The sequence below is a fragment of the Cucurbita pepo genome, chromosome LG03 (assembly GCF_002806865.2).
Source record: "Cucurbita pepo subsp. pepo cultivar mu-cu-16 chromosome LG03, ASM280686v2, whole genome shotgun sequence".
Taxonomy (NCBI): Eukaryota; Viridiplantae; Streptophyta; class Magnoliopsida; order Cucurbitales; family Cucurbitaceae; genus Cucurbita; species Cucurbita pepo.
Window position 1 is genome coordinate 9,025,136 of NC_036640.1, and position 19,350 is coordinate 9,044,485.

A 19,350-nucleotide genomic window follows, 5' to 3' on the forward strand; every position below is an offset into this window, starting at 1 on the left:
GTGCATCGTGAAGCCCAGAGAGAGAGACACAGACAAGATCCTAAGTATGGTGGCCCCACCTCAGGGCTTTTATTTATAATTTAAAAAACAATAAAAAAACACACGAAAAATTAAAATATGTGTGTGTTTATTTAGAAAAAGAAAAGTTATAATGTCAGTGCCTTTTACTCATTCTGTAGGATAAAAGGCAGTCTGGTTAAGTATTAATTACAAATTACCTTTATTCGTTTTCTGCAAAATAATAACAATAAAAAGTTCAAATAATATTGTTGAAATTAAAATATTAGTTTTTTTTTAATAAAAAAATTCCAGCTAAATCCATGTGTTTCTCTGTATCGTCTCTGTGTAAGTGTGTGCATGGGGCTGCGGCTGTCCCTTGGATCGTAGCCAATTTCGTCGGTTGCTGTACCAAATCAATTTCAAATACATTATAATAATATTCTTTTTACTCAACCCAACCCGATTCAACCGGGTTGAGTCGGTGGGTTAATCCAACCCTGTGAGTTCAAATGCAAGTCAACTAGGTCCGCAGGGAAAACGTAATTTTCGAGTTGTTGTGCGTATTGCACGTGCGGGGCAGGCAGTGTAATGCGCTTTTACTTTTTACTTTTACTTTTACTTTTTTTTTTTTTTTTTTTTTTAAAACTTCTTTCAATAATTAATTATTTTTATTTTTGTCAGACTCTGTCTTTTGTTTTCCTTTTTTAGGGATATAATTTTGGTACGTCAATATTTGAATTCCTCAATTATTAGTCAACCATGCAGTAAATTGTGGTAAATCCAATTCTTGTTTTACCTTTTTTAACCCTAACCTTCATTAAAGTAACAGATTGATTAAGTTGAGGAGTATAATGGTAAATGTAGAAAATAACGGTGGGATATAAGATAAGATAAGGTGAAGAAGAGCATGAAGATGAAAAGATGGGTCAATGGCGGTTACTTTTTTGGTCAGAGAGATAGAGAGCAGAAGTGAAGTGGATTTTAGGGTTAGGGTTCCAGATTGACAAGTCGTTCAGTCCAAAACGACAGATCGGTGAATTTGCCAGCGACTCCTTTTGTGGGCCCCATTCCCACCTGTCCTTCTTCCTTTGCCAGCTCTCTCCCGACCCCCCATTTTCCCAAAACGACCTTCAATTAATTTAATAATTTCCATCGCCATGTCACACACTTTCATCCTTGTTTTTTATAATATATGAATTTAATATCTAGATACATCGTTCTAGGTCGATACTACACTATTTTAGACCACAATACTTACGTGAAATCTTATAAAGATTCTATTTTAAAATTAGTTTTAAAATGACTAATATTTCAATAAATTTAAAAAAATTAGTGTTATTTAAATTTTAATAAATTAACCTTTTTGGCTTTATCTCTAAATTGTTAAAAAAAAATAATAATAAAATTAATACACTCTTTAATTTTTCAACAATAGATACTTATAACTGTTAGTTTGTTTATAATAATGACTCAATTTCTAAATTTGTAATTAATAATTCTTCCACATAATTTGTACAAAATAATTAACCTACCAAATGCATTGACCATATAAGATTAAAATAGACATACAATTTAATTTTATATATAATAAATCAATAATAAATATATTATAGATATTTTGGCAAGTTGAGAATATCTCAAAATTCATATTAATTTGAGTGCATCTCAAGCAATCTACCATGTTCTTCTACTATACATTGAGAAAAATATCCCACAAATATTTAGAAAAATAGTTTTTTAATACTTTAAAAATAGAGAGAAATAATAAAGAGGTTGGAATCTCGAACTCTTATTTTTGTAATTTACCATTATTATTATTATTATTATTATTATTATTTTTAATCAAATATCTGAAATGCGAAAATGAAATAATGTTGTAAAATTAGTGGAGATGGAGTATTGAAATATCCACAAAAATAGATGTGATATTAAAATAGGTTTCATAGATATTCCATATAAATAGGGAAGGAAGAAGGGTATTTTAGGCATAGAAGAAAAAAAAGATGTGGAAACCGGGAAGCCCTTCTCTTCTCATCGCTTTCTTGCCTTTACTCCCCACAGTGGAATACGCTTGAGGGAAGAGGACTTGGCAGTCTACCTATTATTATGATCACTCCCCACTTTTACCCAAATTCAAATGCTCTTCTGTTCACTGTTTTTTTCACTCCAACCCTCCTTGCCCCTGTGTCCACACCTCATTTTCTTCCTCCTCCTCCTCCTCCTCCTTACTTCTTTAAACTCTGCCCCTTTCCCCTCGTTTTGAGCTCCAAATCTCCACTTTATTCGTTCATTCATCTTCTGGGTATTCCCCATTTTCCCTATATTTCTTCCCTTTCTCTTGGTTTTTCTCTGATTCTTTACAGATTATGATTTTTGTTTATTGGGGTTTCGTTTTCTGACTTACCCACATAGAGTTCTTCTTGTTTCCTTAAGATTTGTGTATGTTGAATTTTGATCCACCTTTGTCTGCCACTAATTTCTGTTCTTGACTGTTCCACTCACTATCTTTATCCGCGAACTTTGGAGCTGGAACTCAATGTTTTCATCAATGAATCCTGTACGATTTTCCAGTTTGGGCTTCCTTCTATACTTTGCCCTTCTTCTTCAACATCATTCCCTCTGTTCCTCTTATCCCATGCCCTTAAATTGTACGGATACGACCCGTTTATGCACCTCGTTTCTGGCCTTTGAGCCTCGCCCAAATCAGACCCTTTCTGTGATCCAGAGTATGTTCGACGTATTGCCTGAAGATGTTACTGTCGAAGGAAATGGTCGGGATTACGTGTTTATCAGGAAGAACTGCTCCTGTGCTTCTGGGTTGAAGAAATATATAACCAACACAACTCTTACCATCAAATCCAATCGAGGGTATGTCTATGACATAGTCATGGAAGCGTATGATGGGCTTGCGTTGTTGCCCAATACAACCCGAATGGCGAGGAACGGTGCTGTTGTGTCTTTGAGGCTGTTTTGTGCCTGTTCAAGTGGGTTGTGGAACTATTTGATGAGCTATGTGATGAGAGATGGCGATACCATAGAGTCTTTAGCTAGCCGATTTGGGGTTAGTATGGATAGCATTGAGTCGGTGAATGGAATTGAAAATCCAGGCAATGTCACTGTGGGTGCTTTGTATTATATTCCCTTGAATTCGGGTCAGTGTTCTTGTTTGATAGCTATTTTATTGGTTATGATTCTGCAGATGATCGCCATTGTTGTTTTATCATTTAACTTGTGAATTTTGTAGTTCCTGGCGATCCTTATCCATTGGAGACAGACATTTCTGCTGCTCCTGCTCCAGCTCCTTCCTTTACTCTGAACAATTTCACAGGTGGGTATGAACAACTTTCACACTTCTCATTCAGACAATAATCATTTGCTTGTCTCATACTTTTAGGAAGACATTCGTAAGTCAACTAGTTGATATAATGGCGTCTGATAACAATATTGAAATAGGTGGTTATTACTTTCTCGTTTTAAGAAGTAATAACAGATATGGTAATTTTTGTGTTTCCCTTTTGGACTTCACTGCAAGGTTCTTAAAATATGTATGCTAGGGAGAGGTCCACACCCTTATAAGGAATGCTTCACTTTCCTCTCCAACTGATGTGGGATCTCACAATCCACCCCTTGCCTTAAAATATGTATGCTAGGGAGAGGTCCACACCCTTATAAGGAATGCTTCACTTTCCTCTCCAACTGATGTGGGATCTCACAATCCACCCCTTGCCTTAAAATATGTATGCTAGGGAGAGGTCCACACCCTTATAAGGAATGCTTCACTTTCCTCTCCAACTGATGTGGGATCTCACAATCCACCCCTTGGGAGCCCAACGTCCTTGCTGGCACACAACCCAGTGTCTAACTCTAATACCATTTGTAACCGCCTAAGCCCACCGCTAGCTGATATTGTCCTCTTTGGGCTTTCCCTTTCGGGCTTCCTCTCAAAGTTTTTAAAACGCGTATGCTAGAGAGGTTTTCACACCCTTATAAGGAATGCCCCTCTCCAACCGACGTGGGATCTCACAAGTTGTCTGTTTCTAGATTTACTTTGCTTGCTGCTGCTTATTTTTAAACTGCATTACTACCATGGAAGCCTAGTTCTAATTATGCCAACTTTTGTCATGAACTTGAGAAAAATTGTTAACTCTATTGCGTTATGAATTGCAGATAATGCTGAAACCCCCAAACGTGATCCTCCATATATATGGATTGTTGGAAGTTTGGGAATTATTCTTGTTCTGATTTTAGTTGGCATAGTAAGTTATGCTTGCTTCAGGTGGTTGAAATGCTTTTCTAGATCAAGGAGTAGCCACTCCAAAGATCCCGGTGGCAAGGTTCCCCACAAGTTCCATATTCTTGGCAAGTCAAGTTTCTGCTGTGCTTCAGGAAGGTACATTTGCTGCAGTTCTGCAGCTTGGAAGCAAGCCAACGGGGAGTCTAGTGACAACCAGAGTGCATTTCCGAAAGGTACACTGTTTCGGTTCTTGGCTTATTTTTCCTGTCTCAGTTGCGCCCATTATGTAGTTTCGTATGCCAGTTATTCCTCTGATATTCATGTCATACCGCAGCTCCTAGAAGCTTCTGTTGAACCATATCTCCCATATTCTTGTTGTACTAATTGTTCTGTACGCACTTAGTTAGGGTTGATGAATTATGAATTGCAGCCTATGGTACGAATGGGACTAACTAAGATCCAAACTGAATAAGTGCATTCCTTTTGTTAGTTCTGAGCTTGCAACACTAGAAGCATAGTTAATAGCATAGGCAGCAAATCCAACCTCAGTTTGCTAAATTATCTGAGAAATGCCTAACTATTACTTGAATTTTCTTTCATGTAGTTATCGAGAGCAATGTATTTGACGTAGACAAACCTGTGGTTTTTTCATACGAAGAAATTTTTTCCTCAACCGATGGTTTCTCTGATTCGAGTCTACTTGGCCATGGAACTTATGGTTCAGTGTATTATGGTATCCTGCGTGATCAGGTTTGTGGTTATCTACCATGTTCAAGGATATCAGTTTTGTTGACTGCCTTAACTCAATGATTCTGATGTTGTAGGAAGTTGCTATAAAAAGAATGACTGCAACAAAAACTAAAGAGTTCATGGCAGAGATGAAAGTCCTGTGCAAGGTTCATCATGCAAACCTGGTAATCTTTTATTTTTCATAAATACGGATGTATTTATTTGCACAAAGCACACAATTAGAAACCTTGACTTCTGTTTGGTTTACTTTTTTCAAGGTAGAATTGATTGGTTATGCAGCCAGTGAGGAGGAGCTCTTCCTTATTTATGAATATGCTCAAAAAGGTCCCCTCAAAAGTCATTTACATGATCCTTTGAACAAGGGTAAGATTATATTTTTACTCCATGAATCCATCATTTGCAAGTCAATCTGTTTACTCAATGTGAAAAAGTTTGGAAGCTTCGTTGCCCTCTCCAGTCGACGTGGGATCTCACAACCCATCTCCTCTGGGAGCCAGCGTTCTTGTTGGCACACCGCTCGGTGTCTGGCTTTGATACCATTTGTAACAGCTCAAGCCCACTGCTAGCAGATATTGTCCTCTTTGGGCTTTCCCTTCTGGGCTTCCCCTCAAGGTTTTAAAACGTGTCTACTAGGGAGAGGTTTCCACACCCTTTAAGAGATGCTTCGTTGCCCTCTCCAATTGACGTGGGATCTCGCAATCCACCCCCTTGGGGGCTAACGTCCTCGCTGGCACACTGCTCTGTGTCTGGCTCTAATACCATTTGGAACAGCCCAAACCCACTGTTAACAGATATTATCATCTTTGGGCTTTTCCTTCTAGGCTTCCCCCCAATGTTTTAAAACACGTCTACTAGTGAGAGGTTTTCACACCATTATACGAGATGCATCATTCCCCTCTCCAACCAACGTGGGATCTCACACTTAGGAAGTTAGATGTTTAAGTGATTGGTTAGATAAAGTTTCAGTATGTTGCTTGTTGTCTCAACGACTGGGCTCGATGCAGGGCAATGCCTCATGTATACTGAACTATGATGCTTTCTATTAATGTTGGTTTCCTAATTACAGGGCATACGCCACTATCTTGGATTATGAGACTCCAAATTACTTTAGATGCTGCTAGAGGTCTCGAATACATTCACGAGCATACTAAAACTCATTACGTCCACAGAGATATCAAGACAAGCAACATCTTACTTGATGGTTCTTTTAGAGCAAAGGTGATATTTAAAGCATCCTCCTACTAGTTCTGTCTGTTCAATTAGGCAAAGTACCGTCCACTGAAATCCTCCTCCCCCTTCCATGTTTAGATTTCTGACTTTGGGTTGGCCAAACTTGTTGGAAAAACAAATGAGGGTGAAGCTACTGTAACGAAAGTTGTCGGTACATACGGTTACCTGGCTCCTGAGTAAGTAATGAGAATTCAACAGCTGAATATTTCTCAACAATTTCTTTTAAACTGTTTTCCTCTAACCTTCATTCATTCTAGATATTTGAGTAATGGGCTTGCGACAACGAAAAGTGATGTGTATGCTTTCGGTGTCGTTCTTTTTGAGCTTATATCTGGAAAGGAGGCAATTATACGAACTGAGGGAACAACTATGAGAAATCCTGAAAGACGTTCACTAGCATCAGTTGTAAGTTTTATCATGCTGGATATGTGGTAATTTGGAGAGAAATATATGTTATTTCTCAAACAAAAACACACATTTTCTGCTTGCTATTATGTTTATTTTTGTATATCTCAGCTTTTTGAAGAACTGCGTGCATTTGGTGCTAACTTTTTAATGGATACAATGTTCTGACATAAATGCAGATGTTAGCTGTTCTTCGGAACGCTCCTGATTCTATGAATATGGCAAGTTTGAAAGATCAAGTTGATCCAAGTATGATGGATTTGTATCCTCATGACTGTCTATTCAAGGTACACAATTCACCTTCTCCATCTTATTCTAGGCTGAAAAGCGTATTAGAAAGGAGTGTTTGTGTAACGACCCTAGATTTTCTACTTGATCTAAAATCGCTACTGTTCATCATAGGTATACAATAGCAACTTTAGGTTGAGTAGAAAATGTAGGGTCGTTATAAATGGTATCAGAGCTAGACACTAGACAGTGTGCCAGTTAGGAGGCTTAACTCTGAAGGGAGGTGGATACGAGGCGGTGTGCCAGAAAGGACGCTGGGTCCTGAAAAAGGGTGGATTGGGGGTCCCACATTGATTGGAGAAGAGAACGAGTGCTAGCGAGGACGCTGGGATCCAAAGGGGGGTGGATTGTGAGATCTCATGTCGATTGGAGAGGACAATGAAACATTCTTTATAAGGGTGTGGAAACCTTTCCCTAGTAGACACGTCTTAAAAACCTTGAGGGGAAGTTTGGGAAGTCGGAAAGGACAAAACCCAAAAGAGGACAATAGTATAACAATGATGTCCATTTCCCTTTTCCTCGAGTAACGTCAAATTTCTGCTGTTGATTTGTATTTGTGTGATGTTTTGGTTTATTTTCCGGCAGGTGGCCATGTTGGCAAAGCAGTGTGTGGATGAGGATCCCATCTTACGACCCGACATGAAGCAAGTCGTAATATCCTTGTCGCAGATCCTACTGTCTTCGGTCGAATGGGAAGCGACTCTAGCTGGTAACAGCCAAGTTTTTAGTGGCCTAGTCCAAGGAAGATAGTTTTGAAACTACATCAGCTCAACCCACCATCCTGATTCATCTTCCCTAAATTGTATAGCAGAAGTGGTAGCAGCAGCCCATCGGTAGAGTCATCGTCTTCTAAGCGATAACCGTTCGATATTATTGTGATATCAAATTTTGGCATCCGCTGCTACCTATTCCCGGGATGGGGTTAAGATAGAGCTTTCTGAGCTTTTTTCCCTAGTCCTAAGTAAAGAACAGTTATGTTGAATAATCTACCTCTGGCTTTCTAAAGGTTATGGGTATTCGAGGTTTCTCGGACATACCGAAAAAGAGTGTATCGAAACATGGGTGTCGGGGATCTAGTCTTGTACATCACATAAAATTCTGTCTACAAACTTGAAATGAGTCTAAATTCTAAATTTAATTATCTTAATTTAACTCACTTATATAATTGCATCAAATTAAAAAATTCAATATGATAACAATTTAATCTTTTTATCAAAATGTGAGGTTTAAATTTAGTATTAAAAATGCATAATTTAAATCTGCCTCCCTTATCCAAGAATTGTAGAAAGCCCAATAGTGCGTTGGCCCATTCCAATTCGTGCCAATGAAGCCTCCATTTTTCGATTCTGGAACACTGTACAAAGCACTCAAAAGCCCGCCATCGGAGAGATTCAAAAAGTGAAAGAGCTACATTTGCAGGTTTCCGAAGGGGGTGCTACTGGCGGCGATCAAGATGTCGGTGAGAAGGAAATTTGGGAGAAAACCACTGAGGGACATAGCGAACCACAATTACTGCCGAACTTCCTCCAAATCTGTCGCTACAGCCAAGAGAAAGGAAGATGATAATAGGTCTAAGGTTGAAGAGCAAGATGATTCTCTAGATCGTCTCCTTCTAGTTCAGTCTGACCTCTCGGCGCTCACTGACCAGGTAAATCACTGGAATTTGCCTCCATTTTTATGTATCGGGGTTTTGATATTGCTGTGGTTGAAATTAGTATTCGCTCTAATACAATCATCTGCGTGAAAGTTTGGATATGTTTCATACCGGTGTTTCGTTTGAGTTTATTTCATTTTCAAAATTGGGGAGAACGGAAGGGAATTAGAGGGGCAGGGCACAGTAAGCAGCCGGATTGTCTCTTCGTTGAAGTTCATGAACTCTGATTTCATGCTTCGCTTGGATCTTAATAAATGCAGCTTGGATCTTAATAAATGCCGTTAGTATTAGAAGTGAAAGCAAGATCGATCACACTCACACAACAGAAATTTAACAAAGAGACACAAAGATTCTCCTATATCCATGGGTAGCAACCAATCTCAATAATCTAAAAATTTACAAAGTGTATACACTCTCACGAGTCTCTCAACAAAATTCCTACTAAATGTCACTCAACAAATACAAAATGGCACTCATGAAGTATGATTATGTACACATAAATTCTATGAAATATGACATATTTGTACCATCATTGAGTATGGTTGAGAAATATTGAGTATGATTGAGTTTGAGTGTCATTTTGTATTTGTATTTGTTGAGTGACATTTAGTGTGAGAGTGTTCACACTTTATAAATTTTTAGATTATTGAGCTTGGTTGCTATCCATGGATGTAGGAGAATCTTTGTGTGTCTTTATTAATTCTATGAAGTATGTCATTTCTTGAGTGTCATTTTGTATTTGTTGAGGGTCGAATATCAATTTGTCCGTAAGGAAGGGTAGATTATGTACATGAAGTATGTGTTCTTAAACCAGGCGGTAGACCTCTGCACCAATTTTATGATCTTCTATAATTTGTATAGTAGTTGGTTGGTATTTTTTTTTTCGCTATGTTGCACAGCTTCACCATACTGTACTGAATTGGCAGATCGATGAACTCGTTGTCAAAGCATTTGAACTGAAGAAAATAGACGAACAAGGGAGAAAAGAGATCGAATCTTTCACTCATGTCTTGTCTGATATGCTATCTTCTTTGAAGGTAAATTTTCAGTAACCTGTTGTAAATTGCAAGTCCATCCATCCTGATAACTCGTGTGGGATAATTTTCATAAATGCAGCCCTGGGTCCCCAGGTTTCAGATGGCGTTCTCTCGTCCATCAAAAGATTCTGATGATGGTATAGAACAACCGTTGGCTAGTGAAAGCAATGCTTTGGTTAATGATACGGAAAGCAACGTTATTGATAGCCCAGACAATGCTGGAATTCAAGATTTGATCTCCCCTTCACCCCTCGTATCATGGCGTGCTGGATGCAATATTGAGAGGGGAAGACAATTGTTTTTACTCACTCCTCTTCCTATTTCTAAATCACTCTCATCGAAACATGCAGCATACTCTAAATCTGTACTTGGCGGAATTACTTCGGGTATACTCAAGGGTGCACAACCATGTTTTTTAGCATGTGGAGATTTAAACGAGAATCTACTTGAAGGTAATGGAGTTGAGCCTAGTGTTAGTAAACCATTTGGGTCCGATTTAACCAAACTGGGGGACAATTTGCTAGAGGGTAATGAACCTCAGCCTAGTGGTGCTGAGCCTTCTGGGTCTGATTTAACACAAGTAGGGACAATTCATCAGCGACGATTTGCTTCCCCACCATTATTATCAATAAAGAAGAATTGCTCTATGTTAGTTATGACACCATGCTTAAAAATGTCGCCCCCAAAATCGTGTGTGCTGCTCGAACCCATTTCAGAGTCGTCACAAAAAGACAAAAAAAGGATTTACAAGGCCACACCTTTTCCCGTCGGAGTTCATGTTTCCTCTTCTGGCAGTGACACTTCTGATGGGTTGGCTTTGAAGTATCCAGAACTCCTAGGAATTCAACAGGCTCACAAATCAGGAATTAAAAAGAAGGTTGAAGCTTCTCCGGACTGGTTCATGTCACCCCCAAAAACATGTGTTTTACTGGAGCCGTCTGATTCTCATTCGGTGGAAAGTGCTAATTGTGATGGATGTTACTACGAAGCCAAGAAGTCTTTCACCCACCAAGGTATTTATTGTTTTACAATTGCCAGACGTCCCTGTTCATGAATTAGTTTAGTTTCTATTTTTTCATAGAGAATTTTGATAATATCATTATAGTGTTTGGCCTATGATTTATGAGGCGCTTCTGACTAAGAAAGTGTGCATATAGATCCAGTTGGAGTCAGCTTGCCGATCATAGATAACACTCCCATGTTGAAGGAATGTGAAAGTGTATTCCGGGTTGGCAAACGTGCTGGTGAGGAAACTCTTAAGAAAGAACTCTGGCTGAAATTTGAAGCAGCATCAGCCAATCCATTTCGGTGTGATCAATCTCTCCAAAAGACATCAAAGGGTTTCCTGGACTTGTTGGATGAGGTTTCATGTGATTAGATGCGGAGCCGATACACTTGGGAATGCACACCGCGAAGGGCATTGCAGCCAGATGTTGTGCTTGTGCGTACCTCGGCCAGGAGAAAGAATCTATTAAGTTCGACACTTTAAGGTGCGTAGAAAGCTAAAACTTGTAATGATGCTGGAACCGAATATGCTCTAGAGAATGGCTGTCTAGTAGGCTACATTTTGTTCTATAAGCATGACCAAAGTTTGAATACCATGGTTGTACATGCCATTCTGGTGCCATTATAATATTCTCATGCTAAAATCAATAACAAATCTACAAAAAATCAAAGAAGACAATCTACCATTTCCAGAGTAATATCCTGAAAACTTATTTCCTCGGCTCTAAAGTAGTTTTCCAAACCCCCACAAATTTGTAACTTTTGAATCCTTCTTGATCTATTTCGTTAACCCAGTTGTCTTGATTTTCTTCATTAATTTCTTGATTTCCTTTTTTGGTCAAATTGTTGCATAGTCAAGATCTCCTAGACTTTCTTTACTCGTAACTAGTTTATTGGACACAGAAGTACTTGGATTCTGTTCATCCCATCAAGGAGCATTTTTAGGTCTATAAGCCAGCCATTTACAAAAAGGCAAAGGATGGCTTACTTTCCGTTTGCCAAGAAAGTTAAGACAGAGCTTTGAAATTGAAATCTTTACATTCCAAGGCCTCTACGCCCACCTAGTCATCTGCTTGATTTCCATTTGAAGTCATTGCCTTTGGTTGCCCATCATTTGTTACTTGGGACGACTTGCAATTTGACTCGGACCAGCTTGCCTTTTCAGCTGCTCAGAAAACAACACAAAAAATATGGTAAAGATCCAAAGTTTCTTTAACTCACAGGAGGAAAATAGGAATTGTAGTGAGATATAAACCTGAAAATAAGCTTCAAACTTGTTTTTCAGAGCTGTACGTTCTTTCTTCAGTTCCTGGAAAGTCCTAAAGCATCTTTACATGTTTACAAAAGCCATCAGAATCAGTATTGAAAAAACCAGAATATATGCAAAGGTTGATCTTAATAATAATCTAATGATTTCATTTAGGAAAAAGATTATACCCTTCTCCACTCCCAGACTTGCAGTATTCCCTAAAAAGTGTGCACTGAGCTTTCACCTTTTTTGCTCCAATGCTGCCATCCATTCATAAACAAATTATTGGTTATTTTTATTACTGTTCCTATTCTTTCATTTCCTTTTGTGAATTTACCTTGTGCTACTTCCCTTGAACTGTTGCATATAGCTATCCAACTGATTAAAGTCAAGAGGGCTCTTCTGTCTGCACTGATATCAATTTGTTAGAACATAACAGAAGGGAAAGAATTTGTTCTTATAAATTTACTGACAGTGCTTGCTCTAAGTTGAGGATTAATCTATACGAATCACGGTAGCATAGAGTTACAACTTCCTCAACAAAATTTGGGTTAGCCTCATCTTGCAGCTGCTCCAACTGGACAAATTGTTCATCAAGAAATCCCTGTAGAGATAAAATAAGTTAGCGTGAATGTGAGCACACCTACTTTGGTTAAGAGATTATAGGTTTGATTCTCTCTCCTCTACTTTTTGTTCAACTCATTGTCAGAAGTGAAGCCTTTTAAAGCAAGAAACGAAAAAAAGGACAGGTTTCCAAGGAAAATGGATGCTTAAGTAAGACGAATGGACCTGATCAAATAGTGATTGTCTCATTCTGTTGATCTGCCTTGATAACTGATTCCTTTCCATCTTACAGAAAATGTCAAAAAGGAGAAACAGAACAGGATAGGAAGATTATGGAGTAGTGATGAGTTTTACCACAATGGTTAGGATCCAGGGGTTTATATAGAGGAAAAACAAGTGAGAAGAAAGAAGAGTAGAGGGAACTAATGCATGTATACCAGATTTTGAGCTTTTTAGAATATGAGGCTTGAAGATAGAGGCATCCCCAGGTTTAGAGAAATAACAAAAAAGGTCAGATTTCATTTCACGAACATTTGTAGTAATATTCCACGCACATACCATACATAGCTCCATTTAGAGCCTTTCGGCTCTTTACGCACTAACCTTAGAATTCTGGGTAAACACGAATAGAAAGTGCAAGAATTTGAGTGGTGAAAGAAAACCAATAGAACAGAAAAATTGTAATGGAGAATAGCACATATGGCAACAAAGAATATATATTACATACTATGAGCTAACATTGTTAAATTTGTATGAATGACTTTTTTTGTGCTTAAAAAACTATCTTTTTAAGTACTTAAAAAGTACTTGAAAAGTCATTAAGAGACCGTTCCTCCTATTCTTCAGCTATTATTATGTGAGAGAGATGTGCACTGAACATAAGAGGTGTTTATAGTCACTATCGACTTATTTTGTTTAAGAGAAAAAGTTTTANTTTTTTTTTTTTTTTTTTTGTTAGGTACTCCCTAAAATATGTGTTGCATAGACTGAAATTCCCCTTTCACATCACTGTCTCATGTAATGGTTAGCCTAGAATCTCACTCTTGTCTTGTCATTGATTGACATAACACCTCAACACAAATTCTTTTCCCATATTCATAAAGAGGTAGACATTGGCATACTATTTTGGTATCAGAATCTCTTATCAAAGTGCAGATTCTGATTCTTCTCTAGCTTTTACAGGCTTTTCCAACTTCGAATGCATTCAAATGAGCTAGAGCGAGTGCAAATAAATGCAAAAAGGTAATCAAGTTCGATATCGAGAGTAAGACTTAGTGCAACTATTCGATATTTTCTAAAATTCAGGTATCTATTAGCCATTTGAATTTGGGTGTTGGTTGGTGTTGGCTTGATTGCTGTTGAGAATACTAATAACAAAAAGAAGTTTCTCAAATGTCATTTTATATTGTTTCTTGAATAAAATTTTACTTATTCTCAAATTCTCACTGTATGAATAAAACGTTTACAAATTATGTTAGTATGTTTCTTCAGCTTAGGACTCAATTTAGTTACGTATTGGATTCTTGGTCATGAGTTCACCTCAAATTTTGAGCACAAGTTTCCATTCAATTTCATGAAAATCTTGAAACACTTACTTCCCTTTCCCATTTTTTTTTTTTCACAACTAATACAAACTACAGCTGATTTCTAAACCACCAAACGGCTTACACAACAAAAGTACTGAAAATAGAAGAAACATTATCAGAGAATAAACGAACGATACGACATAGGTACAGTGGACTAACGACGCTAAGCTACCGGTAATTTTGATAGCTAGGACTATACATACAGCCCTCAGCATATTGCACCAGATCTCTAGGTTGAGGGAGGCGAGTGGCCAAACCTATGAGACAGAATTTGAAATGGGAAAATGATTAGCAGATTCAAACTCTTTGAAAATTTTGTGAAAGGGAAATGAGGTTGAAATCTCACCAAGTTCATAAGCTTTTGCAGCCACACTGGCAGCAATATGTGCTGAAATCTTCCTGATTTTGGCAAATGGAGGAAAGATGAGTCCTCTGTCGAAGTCGTCTTGGGTCACTTGTGAAGCCAAAGCTTCGGCTGATTGTAATGAACAAGTACATCAGTAACGATCGAAACCCGAGACTTAAACATAGCAATGGACTCTAGTTCATCTAAGCTTTGAAAGAATGTGCACTGTCTCTAATATACTTTAATCTTAATAGGCTTTTGAGTACTTACAGGCTGCTAGAAGCAAGTCATCGTGAACGCGGATTGTGCCCGACATAATTAACCCCAAACCGAATCCAGGAAAGATATATGCATTGTTTGACTGAATTGTTAATAAATCACCAAGGAATAATATTAACACCCAAATCATTCATGATATGATTTTAGCTTAGAATTGAATTGAAATGTGAGGACCTGGCCAGGTACAAACTCTTTCCCCTTGTAATTAACTGGATCAAATGGGCTCCCACTTGCGAAAATGGCACTACCCTGAAAGCAACAACTCAACCACGTGATACAAGATGAATATTCATTGTGTTCTTGAGGGAGGGGACAGAACCCTTGTATTACCTGACTCCATTTATAAGCTTCTTCAGCAGTACATTCAGATTGAGAAGTTGGGTTGGAAAGTGAGAAAATGATAGGTTTCTGCAACAAGTTACCCAAATCATGAACAGATCGGTATATGCTCTTCAGAAAGTGAAAAGGACGGATTAAATACCTCATTGATTGAGGCCATAGTCTCCACAACTTCTTTGGTGAATGCTCGTCCCACGCCTGACGTTCCAATCAAGATGGTCGGTTTGATTTCCTGACGTGAAATGGTAAGTAAAAGACGTGATTCAAATTATGAATATGCATTTGTAGAAGTACATTAAAAGATTTGATACCTTAACGGCATCAATGAGTTCCTTGATAGGTTTGTGTTCATGAGCCCAAGGTTTCTTGAAATGTTGGAGAGTATCCTTCCTAGAACTTACAATCAGTCCCTGAGGAAAGAACAAATAAATGAATCAGAAATTCAAAAAACTTCCTGAATGATGAACACCTTCTCAAGCTTGATGAACAAGTTACCTTCGAATCCACGAGCCAGACTTTTTTGCGCGTCTCTTCCAACGGAGCATTGGTCTACACAAACGACTAGCTCTTGTTAATTAAAATGAAGATTGACTTAATGAATTCTGAACAAGGGCTATGAACCTGTTTTGATATCTCAAGGGCAATGAGCGCTGCAATTCCAGTACCAGCCTGAAACAACCAACGCAAACTTAAGAGGAGCTTTTATTAGATGTTAGACACGATTCGGTATGAACTTACTTCTCCAGCACCAAGGAATAAAAATCTATGGTCAGCTAAGGAGCCACCAACGAACTTTAGAGCTGTAATGAGCCCAGCAAGTACCACGGACGCTGTCCCCTGAGATTCAACGATGACAATTACGGTACAGTTGATTGAAATTAGTCAAGAGTAAAGTCCAGGGTTTTAACCTGAATGTCATCATTAAAGACCAGATGAGTTGCGCCATATTTTGCAAGCAAATCGAATGCGTTATGGTTTGCGAAGTCTTCGAACTTTAAAACGTGGAAATTGAGTTAGAACAATATCTGAATGAGTATGTGTAGTTATAGCAACATACCTGAATTAGGAGCTTCTCCCCATAATGCTGTTTGACCGCAGTCATGAATTCGTCGATAAGTTCAGCATATTCCTACATTGAGAAAAATCATCCCACTTCAGCTCGGAATTCGCTAAGTATGCCTTGTCACATTGAACTAGAAATGATACATTGTCGAGAGAGAAGGTATCACAAACCTGCCCCGTAGCTCTCTTTTGCCTGAGCCCGATGTAAAACTCGTCATTCAACAACTCCTCATTGTTTGTCCCAACATCAATGGTTACTGGCAAGCACTGAAAACCCCCGAAAATCAACGGTGAACCGACAAGAAAAAGAAATGAAGCATAAAGCATGGATGTCGATACTCACCACAGAAGGATGAACACCTCCAAGTGCAGTATATAAAGAGAGTTTCCCAACAGGTATGCCCATCCCCTGAAACATTAACATGGATTTCGCTCTGTGTTAGGATCAGTTCATATCTCAATTTCAAGCTTCAGATGATGGAATTAACCTGACATCCAAGATCCCCTAGCCCCAAAATTCTCTCCCCATCAGTAACTACAATGACTTGAATGTTCCTCTCAGGCCAATTCCTCAAGACCTCAAGGATCTTCCCCCTGCAAAAGAAACTCAACCATTTCAACACAAAAAAACCAAGAAAGAAATGCATCGATGCAATCGACGGGCTATACTTTTCTCTCAAACTGATATAGAGGCCCTGTGGATGCCTGAAGATGCTTCCATATTTCTGGCAAGCTTCACCCACGGTTGGTGTATACACAACTGGGAGTAATTCTTCTACATGATCTATAAGCAGCTTGTAAAACATCTTTTCATTCCTCTCCTGAAAAAGGGTACAACAAAACAAGTTTCACTAATGTATTTCCAAGGAATGATGCATAATTTTTGTATTCAAGCATCATTTAATAGTCCTAGTACTAAAAAATGAGATGAACAATGGGTACCTGAAGATCCATCATTGCCATGTACTTGAGCAATGGTACTTGATATCGACGGATATTGTGCAACATCTTCTTGAGCTGGAAAGTTAATAACAAACTAGGAATGTAAAACTTATAATGGGGCTGAAGGGTATCACAAAGGAAGGCTAACCTGCACATTTTGAGCAAGAACTGTGGGGGGTAGAAGACCGCGCAAGTAATGGGCGTCTCTTTCTTTCTCAGTAAACGCAAGCTCTTTGTTATGGCGTGGATTTCGCAATAAATTATACCCACTAAGGTTTCAGCAAAAAGCAACACAAAGAGAGAAAATCAGCTATGAAAAGGGTTTGCAGAGTTCAACCAAGTCAGAACAGGAACAGAGACGGTCTTCACCTGGCGACAGAGACGGTCCATGGTGTCATGATTTGTTCTTCCGTGGAGGCGGAGGCGGCAGGGGTGGATTTGGGTTCCACTTCAAACACCGGCGACGGAGCATTGGGAATTTCTTTCACACTGTTGTTGTCCACCACAACACTGCCACTTCGATCGCCGGCTCGAACATGCAAGTCCATTGACACCACTTTCAGAGCCACCGGCCGCCGTCTTCCGGTGGCGGAGGGAGTGGAGCAAGGTGTAGAAACACCCATCTGGGTCGGACAAGAAAAAAACAAGCAACATTGAAGAAATCAGAGAAATAAAAAAAAAAAAAAAAAGCAAATTGAAAGGAACCCAGATACAAAAACATAAACCGGAAGCTCGTAAAAGTAATGGATTGAAATAGGAATACCAGGAAACTGGTTGTGCTCAAGGAGATCATGGTGAGGAGGTTTGTCCACCAAAATTTGATCTCTCTTCCCCAGAATCTGTTTCTCTGCACCTGGTTACTGTTTTTTAGTCTAAGCAGGAAGAAGAAGAAGAAGAAGAATAACGGCTCGGGAAATTGGGAAACTTATAGAACCTCAAAACATGGGTGCATGTCTCTTTTTTTAAATTTATTTATTTATTTATAATTCATTTGTTGTTGTTNTTTTTTTTTTTTTTTTTTTTTTTTTTTTTTTTTTAATTTTAAAAAACTTTGAAAACGAAATAAATAAGATAAATTTTTAATGATTATCGTAAGCTCATTAATGTATAGGCTAATCAAGATTTAATCCCAACTTGTTAAAATAATTAAGTAAATTTCTCTATTAAGTACATTGTTATAATTTAAAGAAACAAATAATTATTTTCCCCTTTTTAAATATAACAAAATTTCAGTTAAAATATATTATTTTCATCGGTTTTACTCTCTAAATTTGGTTATGGTTAAATAAAAGCTTATATTTGGAAATTTTGAAATAAAAAGTAATTTTAGGGAGAGATTTTGAGGGTAGGTGGGTTTCCAAGGCAGGAAAGGGAATTCCAGTGGGAGCATTTGATGGGAATGAAATTCCAATGTGGGAAAAAGAGGAACCTATAGGGTGAGAACACGTGGAGGCCACACTGAGCTGCTGTGACTGACAGACGGTAGCTTTAAGGAAAGGCCGACACCTCAATCCACCACTGCACAATCCATTGAATTGTTGGAGGAGCGCACTATTTGGCATCAGATTGCTGCACCCATATTCCTTCTACTTCACTCCGTTTGGTCAGGGCTGCTTCCGCCCCTGGGTTTGTATGAACCATGGAGGCCAAATTTCTTGGTCTTCTCCGCCCTCCACAAAACAAACCTATTAGGCATGCTCCTCGAGCTAGCTCTTTTCGGCTGTAGCCGGATGCTTAGAGGTACAACGACCGTCATGTATCATATATGACATGATTATCATCTCATGTCATTATAACATATCATATTATCTTAACATAACATATCATATTCTCGTAAGGTAACATGTCATCATCACATAACAGGCATATCAAATACTTGATATGTGCAAGGCCTATTGGATATGTGTCATCGTGCATAAGATAATTCTTCCAACCAGGTCAATAATAGAGTCACTTACTTGGATGGCCTTACCAAAGTTCTATCTAACTCCAATTAACTTACTTTCGTCCCTTGAATTCGTTCGTGCTAATAATAAGCTGTTTCCCAACCGAAGCTGAGTGAGCCGGTAGGGGAGACACGCATCACGCACGTGTACGGAGGCTGGAGCAAGCGCAGGTCGTCGGACGGGTCAGGTCCCCTTCTCGGGTACGCGGGTTGTATTTGCAAGGTGCGTGTGGTTGTGGGCTGCAGATTGGTTATTGGGTCGCAGATTGCAGATAGGTTGCTGGGCTGCGTACGTCAGTTGGGCTGTGGGCCGCTGGTTGCAGGTAGGTTGCCCCGAGTCCGAATCCGAATCCGAATCCGAATCCGATGGGTTGCTTCTTCTTCACCCGACTGTCCAGCGATGGTTTTCGTTCGTTTCTCTCTTCTCGAAATCGT

General features: G+C 38.7%; 4 protein-coding genes across 6 annotated transcripts; 2 read left to right on the top strand and 2 right to left on the bottom strand.

Annotated features, from left to right (window-relative positions):
- The first annotated feature begins 2,079 nt into the window (after positions 1–2,079).
- Positions 2,080–8,023, top strand: LOC111790715 (lysM domain receptor-like kinase 3). Its single transcript, XM_023671739.1, has 11 exons — positions 2,080–3,152; positions 3,245–3,328; positions 4,168–4,467; positions 4,839–4,984; positions 5,059–5,148; positions 5,242–5,347; positions 6,051–6,202; positions 6,293–6,390; positions 6,472–6,619; positions 6,799–6,906; positions 7,493–8,023. Exons 1-11 carry the CDS (start codon positions 2,537–2,539, stop codon positions 7,655–7,657), a joined length of 2,013 nt encoding a protein of 670 aa, XP_023527507.1. The 5' UTR covers positions 2,080–2,536; the 3' UTR covers positions 7,658–8,023.
- A 91-nt stretch (positions 8,024–8,114) lies between these two features.
- On the top strand, positions 8,115–13,844 carry LOC111790716. Of its 3 annotated transcripts, XR_002814545.1 has the most exons (6): positions 8,115–8,555; positions 9,488–9,598; positions 9,678–10,611; positions 10,756–11,088; positions 13,375–13,521; positions 13,599–13,844. XR_002814545.1 is itself a non-coding variant. In XM_023671740.1 (4 exons), exons 1-4 carry the CDS (start codon positions 8,361–8,363, stop codon positions 10,974–10,976), a joined length of 1,461 nt encoding a protein of 486 aa, XP_023527508.1. In that variant the 5' UTR covers positions 8,115–8,360; the 3' UTR covers positions 10,977–11,196. The 3 variants fall into 3 exon arrangements, 1 of the variants encoding a protein (XP_023527508.1); XR_002814544.1 differs by lacking the exon at positions 13,375–13,521 and having other exon boundaries at positions 13,599–13,842; XM_023671740.1 differs by lacking the exons at positions 13,375–13,521; positions 13,599–13,844 and having other exon boundaries at positions 10,756–11,196.
- LOC111790717 (histidine-containing phosphotransfer protein 4-like) lies at positions 11,518–13,115 on the bottom strand. The gene is made up of 6 exons (XM_023671741.1): positions 12,642–13,115; positions 12,326–12,456; positions 12,190–12,258; positions 12,041–12,112; positions 11,859–11,931; positions 11,518–11,768 (listed from the first exon to the last, which is right to left on the bottom strand). The coding sequence occupies exons 1-6, from the start codon at positions 12,699–12,701 to the stop codon at positions 11,721–11,723; spliced, it is 453 nt and encodes a 150-aa protein (XP_023527509.1). The 5' UTR covers positions 12,702–13,115; the 3' UTR covers positions 11,518–11,720.
- A 106-nt stretch (positions 13,845–13,950) lies between the features above and the next one.
- LOC111791018 (NADP-dependent malic enzyme-like) lies at positions 13,951–17,897 on the bottom strand. The gene is made up of 20 exons (XM_023672190.1): positions 17,734–17,897; positions 17,340–17,593; positions 17,119–17,239; positions 16,971–17,045; positions 16,698–16,849; positions 16,517–16,622; positions 16,372–16,437; positions 16,200–16,295; positions 16,024–16,095; positions 15,875–15,958; positions 15,705–15,803; positions 15,588–15,635; positions 15,462–15,515; positions 15,278–15,376; positions 15,109–15,198; positions 14,958–15,035; positions 14,802–14,876; positions 14,619–14,709; positions 14,349–14,477; positions 13,951–14,259 (listed from the first exon to the last, which is right to left on the bottom strand). Exons 1-20 carry the CDS (start codon positions 17,761–17,763, stop codon positions 14,171–14,173), a joined length of 1,908 nt encoding a protein of 635 aa, XP_023527958.1. The 5' UTR covers positions 17,764–17,897; the 3' UTR covers positions 13,951–14,170.
- Between the last annotated feature and the right edge of the window lie 1,453 nt (positions 17,898–19,350).